At 32.8% G+C, this 9166-nt stretch overlaps 1 protein-coding gene across 1 annotated transcript; it reads right to left on the bottom strand.

The window, feature by feature from the left end:
* LOC109336036 (subtilisin-like protease SBT1.4) lies at positions 4624-7948 on the bottom strand. The gene is made up of 2 exons (XM_019572380.1): positions 7231-7948; positions 4624-6453 (listed from the first exon to the last, which is right to left on the bottom strand). Exons 1-2 carry the CDS (start codon positions 7907-7909, stop codon positions 4799-4801), a joined length of 2334 nt encoding a protein of 777 aa, XP_019427925.1. The 5' UTR covers positions 7910-7948; the 3' UTR covers positions 4624-4798.

The raw sequence follows: 9166 nt of genomic DNA, 5'->3' as shown, positions 1-9166 counted from the left end.
TATATACTACGGATAGCAAAGAAGTTGACTTGTATTTACATTTTTTTTATAGGTAAATGTTAATATGATAATATTTTGTGGTGGGTAAGATTTGAACTCTCAAACTTCTTATCATTCTACTCTCTAAGCTCTCCACCAGTGTTTTAAATTGTGGTCGTGGTTACTGCGATTGCGGTCATTGTAGCCGTTGTGATACGGATTGTGGTCGTTGCAGTGTGAATTATTTTGTGAGAAAAAACATATTTTTGACATCGATGCGGATGCGGTCTAATGTAGTTGTGTTGCGGCCCGATGCGGTTGCATTGCGGCCTATTATAGTCGCATCACCATGAATCAGTATCACACCGCAATTGCGGTGTAATGAGGTTGTGGCGATCACCGCAACTGCAATATTGCGGTCACATCACGTGATGTGGTTCACAATTTAATACACTATTCTCCACCCTTATGACTTGATCACCTTATAACTCCTTTGACTTGCATCTACAAAATTTGAGGGTCATTTTTTGTATGACTAAATATATCCTCTTGCTTTATCATTTAGAGCCTAGAATTGTTACTAACAGGAATCACACCCTTCAATTTTTAGTCTATTTAGGGATTTAATATGGTCATATCACTATACTAATGTTTTTTGGTGACAGCCATTAAATATACTGCACTTGTCTGATTCACAGAATAATAATTTGGTATTCCCATAAAACCATCAGACACAACCACTAGACACAACCACTACTACCCCTTATTCCGTTGTTACAAAGGAGTTCTAGTGGGAGCAACCTGATTAAAATGTCAAAGAGCACACTTGATTATTTTTCTTCTGCAACTCGGCCAAACTCGCAACTTTGTCATAACTTTTAGGTTCAAATAACTCTTGTACTTTTAGAAAATATAAGTACCAATTTTATTTACTTTATAATATATCAATCCATTCTTTCACAAAAATATAATGTTAAAAGTTAAAAAAAATAGATATCATAAAATGTAATATTTATCAAAATGCATTGAGCTTTGGGAAGAGAAAAAAAGTATGACCAATATTTCAAATGGCTGACAACATTGCATGATGTGCAATATTGCGGTTGCGGTGACTGCTGTATCACGCTGCAATTGCAGTATGACACTAAATCACAATGATACGATCGCAATGGGCCACAATGCAACTACATCGGACCTCATTTGAGCTGCATTAGATTGCATCGGGCGGCATTGATATTAAAAATATCTTTTACACATAAAATAGTTCATACCGTAACAACCGCAATCCGTATTGCAATGGCCACAATGACCACAATCGCATTCAACGTAATTGCGATTGCGATCGCAATCGCGACTGCAATGACAATTTAAAACACTAATATGCATTGACAATATATGAGTTTTATACACTACCAATGAATTATCTAACATTCATATTTAATCACAATTACTCTTTAAAAAATAATTAAATAAATGACTTATCATGTATTAACTGTATATTATTATTTACACTAACAATACATAATATACTCCAGCATTCTCTCTTTTTTATTTTAGACGATTGATTGTTTTTAACATATTTGGAGAACTTTCTAGGAAAATATGGTTATTTCTATGGTATTTTTTACCATTTTGCTACTAAAATTATTTATGTTGAATTCTTTCTTAATTCACAATTGTAAGGCTCAGCTTAGAAATTTTAGGTTAAAAAAACAGTTTCTCCCCAATCACTTCATTTGTAACCGACTTTTGTCTCTATAGTTTCAGACTTTCAGTCAATTTTTAACGAGTACCTATATTTTAAACACTCTTAAGTAAGTCATTTTAGATTATTATTATTTTTTTAAAATAGATCCTCATAACTAAAGATTTGATTTGATTTACGTTCCTCGTAATTATAATTTTTTGAAAATAAGTATATTTAAAAAAGTGGTTGTCTTTGTACCCCTACCTCCTTTATCATTGAACACACATTTAGGAAGGAGCCTTAGCTGCTAATCTGGGTTATTTCTAGGGATGGTAACGAGTGCATGTATTGTCTTCTCGTACCCAACTCTATAATATTTGTGGATACTTATATGGTTAGTGGATATTTGCGGGCACTGGACGAATTTTTGATTTTAATTATATATTTATATAATTTGTAATAATTAATATGTAAAAATAATTACTATATAAATAATATGATATATATTTGATAAATTTGTGATCATAGTGTATAATTTATTATGAAATAATAATAAAATATATGACATAATCTTAAAATAATAATAAATATATATAAATTTAATTAAAAATAAATATATAAATTTGTGGGTACCTATAGGGTGAGTATCATAAAACTCATTTCCACTCATAAGCTATTTTTGTGTGTACTTATTACGTATATTTTTACGAGTACCTACGGATCAGGTTTTTTTGTCATCCCTAGTTATTTCCCTCTCGACGATGAAGTTTATCCATACTAAAAAAAAAGATATATATGAGATTTTAATTTTAAGAAAAATTAAGTATGTGGTATATTTAAAACTAATCGCTTTACCAATACTATAATATTTTCAATTATATGGGCTTAATTGAAAACTTCAAATAATATGGAACTCTTTATAAAACGACCTTTTCACTTGTACCCGATTCTTTTACCTATTTTTTAAAGAAGAAAGTCACCCATTTTACTTATTATTAAAGTGGTTATTGTTACATATGGATATCATCCATTTAAATTAATGTTATTCTTAAATAAAAATAATATTTATAAATACTAATTGTGTTAAAGATTTTATGTTGATAGTAAATATATATTAGACTTTTAAATTAAGAGTTTAACATTAATGTTTTGTCCATATAAAATTTAGTTACATGATTCATTATTTATATATACTAATTTTATTAAAAACTAATAATGGTTAATACATGGATAATATATTGAAAATAACCAACAAGGTGTTGGTCTAGTAAGGTCGGTGGAGAGTTCAATCTCTCTTAGTAACACTTAATAGGAGGAGTAGCCACGAACCCCAAAGGATTAGTTTTTGGATAAGGGGTACACTTGGTAATGTTAAAAAATATTGAAAATAAATATCAAACTCTTAAATTAATTAATATGATCAAGTTACTGCATATAAATAATATATATAACTTGAGCAATTCAAGTTTTTATTAATTTGTTATTGATTTGCCATTCTTGATTTGTTTGTTCATTCACCCTATAGCTCGGAGATGGGAATTAACTAATATTATTGTTTTATGACACTACTTTTTTATGAGCCTACAATCCTTACGTATTAAAATTCTATATATCATTGGTATTCTTTTTGTCAAATTTAATTTATATGTATATTCTATAGGGTTAACATATTGATCTGAAAATCAAATTTGGGCGTTATTCCTGACTGGGATAGGGTGATAAAGGATGGAAGAAAAACAATGGGATCCTGTAAATTTCAGAAATGATAATATATAATGGCAAAAATGATCATGCTTTTTTTTGGGTTCTTTACAAAGCAAATTGAATACTCACTCCAAATATATACCAAGAGCTTTAAGTCTATTATACACTGTGAATAAAAAATACAAAATGTTTCAAGAAGGTGGAATGACCTTAATTTTGGTCTTTGGTGTATTTTACTGAAAAATTGGAAGAAGTTAGCAACGGTTGGAATATTTTTGTGATTGACCCATGTGGCCTGGGTTTAGTTGTTAAACACAGGTGAAAATAGTAATTACATATTTTATTTTGAATAAATAAAAATAGTATCCTTGACATAGATAATATTTCACAACAGGCGTTACAAATTCATATGTCCATACTGCATGGGTTTGAGTGAAGTTATCTTGGTGTCATTAGTGTGGAAATGAACAGAGTCAGAACTTGGTTCTCGGCTTGACTTATTAGGGATTACCTTAAGTTGAGTTTAATGTGGAATTGTTTTTTCACGAACTTTATGTCACTCGTCAGCATAAACTTAGAGGCCTGCAATATGTTGCTGGATTATACTTATTCATGTGAAGAAAGTTTTTGAATTTTAGTAATAAATGTAACTATCAATAACAGTTCATATAGTAAAGATTGCCCATAAGTATTTACTAATAGAAAATGACGAGAACATTTGTTAATGTAAAAAATGAAAACAATTAGTATGTACTATTGAATCTTATTTGAATTATCAAGATTAAAAAGATAAACACATGATTTTTTTAGAAGATTATGTGACCATTAACTAACATTTGATCTTATCATTCATGTATGACAATAATTTATTGTTATGTTTAGCTCAACTACTATTTATTTATTTAACAAGCTCAACTTTTAGTTTAAACTAAACTTGTTTGGTTTATGATTAAGTTTGTTGGGCTAAATAAGAAGTTAAGTTTCTGATTCAATAAGTATTTTTCGTGGCATATACATTTGAGAAAAAAATTTATGCACCATTAACAATATATATATATATATAAGTTTTATATACTGTCATTGTATTATCAACTATTCATGTTTAATTATCATTAATTCTTCAAAAAAGTAAAATAAATGAGTAGTAAATGATGCACTAACTGTATATAAATATTATATATATATATATATATATTCCACGTTTTTTTCATTTTTATCATGTTACATGATATAAGTGCGATCTAACAATTATCTGAATCAAGCATTTCAATCCATAAATTATTTGAAAGTTAAGACGAGAATGGCGTGAAACAGCATACCCATAATTATTTTGTACAAGGTACAATAAGCTAACATAAAAATGACAAAGAGAGTACTAAACCCATAACCCATCCTTGATGTTTCCACAGCAACACTCTTGAGTGGATATCACATGGATGCTGATAATTCATTGCTCCATTTAACAGCAATTGGGCTCCTCACAATGTGACTTCCATCAACCCACTCAATTGACCCGAAACTCGCAGAATTAGCACTCCCAATTCCTTGAACAAATGTTACCTCAAAGGCTTGTGTTTTGTTTTCAGCACTGAACACAAGCTTGCTGGGGGAGACACTGACTTCAACGCCAGCGGGAGCATTCACTTTGACATTGTAAACAGCATCTGCTGAGCTTCCCACATTAGTAACAACCCGTTTATATGTAACCAAGTCATTGTTGGAGCCAAATTCGACTGAGAAAGATGGATAATTCAAATTACCAGGACTAGTTAATCTCCCAGTCCTAGCTAGTTTTGTTTCACAAATGTTCAAACTAGCAGGCTGTTTATTGAAAACCGCAATTTGCTTAGAATCATACCCGATCGAGCATAGGAATGCCAAATAGTCATTATCGTCTAAATCATAAACCAACCCAGGATTGAGAGCCCTATTGGGATCAACATGTCCTGCCCCATGAATGAATGGGTTTGATTCTTTCCCAGTTCCAAGGTCCTGAAGATTATTCCCAGAATTATCGACATTATATGCAGTTGTTATCAAAGCAGACTTTATTGCAGCAGGTGACCATTTTGGATAAGCCTTCCTAAGCAATGCTGCAATTCCACTAACATGGGGGCAAGACATTGAAGTACCTGATATTATGTTAAACTCAACTCTTCTAGGATCAATGTCCAAATCTGTAGGTCCTACCTTTCCGGTCCACCCTGCCAAGATGTTAACACCAGGAGCTATAACGTCGGGCTTAAGAATCTCTGGTGTGAGATGGTTTGGACCGCGGCTAGAAAATGATGCAACTCTAGGAGCAGAAGGTGAAGTTCCAATTACAGTCCCTCTAAACTCTATGGTTGCTGTTGGATACTGACTCAACCTTATATACTCCTTGATCTTGTCACCAGCAGTTTGGCCCACCATAGTTGCAGCCAGAAGATGTGCATCCGCTAGAAGCTCTTCGCCACTGTCTTCGAGATTGGCTAAAATCAATCCCAACCCACCTGCAAGCTTCACTGCACTGCCTTTTTCAACCCTAGCATTCCCTCCTCTATCACAAACAACAATTTTCCCTTGAACTTTACTTGGCTGCAGTGATCCCAAGTAACAATATCTGTTTCCGACATCAGAAGCATAAACCAAAGGAAGCTTAAAATCAGGCAAATTCTTACCGGAATAAAGGGACACCCCACTAAAAACTCTACCATCTCCTAGAACCACGTCAGCAGGAAACTCTCTGTCAATAGTTGAAGCACCAACAGTCAAAATCCAAGGAGCAATATTCACAGCAGTATAAGGACCAGGTCCCGAATTCCCAGCAGAACAAGAGACAACAACACCATTCTGAGCTGCTCCAAAAGCTCCAATAGCAATGGAATCATGATAATATTGTGGTGCATAACCAGAAGATCCAACAGAAAGAGAAATTACATGAACCCCATCAGCTACAGCTTGATCCATAGCAGCAAGAATATCAGAATCAAAACAACCCTGACTCCAACAGATCTTATAGGCAGCAATTCTAGCCTTTGTAGCCATTCCTCTTGCTTCACCTTGAGCATAGTGGAACAGGCTAGCATTTGCAACAACAGAACCTGCAACGGTAGTTAGATAACAGAAAATCAAATTAGTGTCCGAATATACACAAGCACAAAGGTTCTATTTGGCCTAACTAGCTTATAAGCTAGTTGAAATCGTGTGGTGCTATCTTCAATATGTACCTAAATCATGGAAGCTAGCCCAATTCCTAGAGGAAGAGTGAAACCAAGAAAAACCATAGGAGAAATGATAAAAAAAATACTTAGATCTCAATGCTTTATCAATGAACATGATTTAATATAAAGCATAATGTCGTCTTTTGATCCATGTACCTGACCCATTACTGGATAAAGGTTTGGTTGTTGTTATTTAGCTAGATAAGAAAATATTGAGTGTATGTTAAAGTTTTTTATGCTATTAGCATCTCATTCAGTAGTCATGTGTTAACAATTAAAAGAAAAAGTACATAGGAATGATGAATGATTTGCATTACAACAACAATAACCAAATCTTAATTTCATTAATTGTGATTGGTTAAATAGATTGAAAGACAACATAGTACTTTAATGAGATCATATATATAAAGGTTTACAATATAAAATACTTTACTAATGAGAGTGCAAAGATATTAAAGTGTAAAAAATTAATCAAAACAAGAAAAACTAATTTGACAAGACATGAGGAGAGAGAAGGAAGTCCATCTTTTCTCCATATGTAAGTTTTAATAAATATATTTTTTCAACCAATCACAACTAATTAATAGTATATGTGCTGACACACATTGTAATACAATAAATGTGCACCGGAAGAAGAGGGAGGAGTAGCATATGTACCTGCAGCGGTGGAAGCCGTGTGTGTTCCATGGCCTTCAGTATCTCTAGGGGACTTAGATTCCAAAGACTCATCAATTGGTCCACCTAAATACGATTCATACCCTTTATAAAAGGCTTTAGCACCAATAATCTTCTTGTTGCATAAAGAAGAAGGGAAGTCACGTGACGTCTCACACGTGCCTTTCCATGAAGAAGGAACAGGTGATAGTCCAGCGTCCGAGAAGCTCCGGCGCTCAGGCCAGATCCCGGTGTCAAGAACGCCGATGATGACATCGTCGGCGAAGTCGGAGTTGGGCCACAGGCCGAAGGATTCCGCGAGGCCGAGGAAGCGAGGAGTGTGGGTGGTGTGGAGGTAGCGGATTTGATCAGGGAGGACGGAGAGGATGGTGGGGATGCGGCGGAGAGCGGCAGCTTGGGTGGGTGTGAGGCGGACGGAGAAGCCGTGGATGACGGAGGAGTAGGTGTAGATGAGCTTGGCAGGGTGAGGGGAAGGAGGGAGGGAGCGGAGGATGGAAGAGTACCAGTGGTGGTGGGTGGAGAAAAGGGAAGGCTTTTGTGATTGTGACACGTGGATGATGAAGTTTTGTGGGGATTCTGATGAGGAGGATGAAAGAGAAAGAGAAAGAGAAAGAGAAAGAAGGAAGAAGAGACAGAGATGAGAAGAAGGAATGGTGGCCATGACTTTGGTGTATTTTACTGAGAAATTGGAGGAGTATAGCAATGGTCAGAATGCTTTTTATGATTGATCCATGAGGCCTGTGTTAGTTGTCAAACACAGATGGAATTATGGAAATAGTAATTCCATATTGTATTTATGAATTAATAGAAAAATAGAATTCTACATTTTGTATCTGATCTAGAATACGGGAAGGTGGGGGTTAGATTTTTTATTTATTGAACATGTGATAAAAAATTATATCTTAAATCATTTATTATAGAGTAAATTACACTGACACCCCTGAGTTTTAGTGAAATTACACAAATCACCCCTCACTTTTCTAAACTTACACAAATCTCCCATAGTTTTATACTTTCATTACACTGACCACCCCTATATAATAAATAAGTGTAATCTTTTAAACAATAAATGTGATAAATGCAATTAAGTTAAACAAAACATGATATATTGTGTAGACAAGTCTAAATAATATACAAATCAATATATCTTTATTATTTTTGGTTCGTTACACTACATTATAAGAGTGATTTAAACAATATTTCTTTATAATTATTGATCCATTTTGTAACAAAAAAATAATAAAGATACATTAATTTGTATATTATTTAGACTTGTCTACACAATATATCATTTTAAACAAAAAATGTGATAAATGCAATTAAGTTAAACAAAACATGATATATTGTGTAGACAAGTCTAAATAATATACAAATCAATATATCTTTATTATTTTTGGTTCGTTACACTACATTATAAGAGTGATTTAAACAATATTTCTTTATAATTGTTGATGCACTTTGTAACAAAAAAATAATAAAGATTTAGACTTGTCTACACAATATATCATGTTTTGTTTAACTTAATTGCATTTATCACATTTTTTGTTTAAAAGATTACACTTATTTCTTATACAGGGATGGTCAGTATAATGAAAGTACAAAACTAGGGGTAGTTTGTGTAAGTTTAGAAAAGTGAGGGGTGGTTTGTGTAATTTCACTAAAACTCAGGGGGTGTCAGTGTAATGTACTCTTTATTATACATATTTAATTATAATTGATTAAATAAGTATACCTCATGTATAAAAATTTTAATACTAATTATGTTAGATATTATAGTTGGAATGATATATTCATGTTTATGTCTCATTTTATATTTCAAGCTAACTAGAGAATCTTATTCAATTAAAAAAAACAAAAATTAATATTTAAATATTATTTTATTAAGTTTAATTAATTAAAAAATATGAAGACAACAAAA

The sequence above is a fragment of the Lupinus angustifolius genome, chromosome LG20, assembly GCF_001865875.1.
Source record: "Lupinus angustifolius cultivar Tanjil chromosome LG20, LupAngTanjil_v1.0, whole genome shotgun sequence".
Taxonomy (NCBI): domain Eukaryota; kingdom Viridiplantae; phylum Streptophyta; class Magnoliopsida; order Fabales; family Fabaceae; genus Lupinus; species Lupinus angustifolius.
Note: the sequence above shows the minus strand (reverse complement) of the source record. Positions and strands in the feature narration are given on the sequence as shown.

Bases quoted from the DNA above. Each gene is read 5' to 3' on its own strand.
- LOC109336036 (XM_019572380.1), bottom strand. From the start codon at position 7,909: ATGGCCACCATTCCTTCTTCTCATCTCTGTCTCTTCTTCCTTCTTTCT. The intron at 6,454-7,230 runs GTACATATGCTA...CTACCGTTGCAG, and splicing joins CACGGCTTCCACCGCTGCAG to GTTCTGTTGTTGCAAATGCT.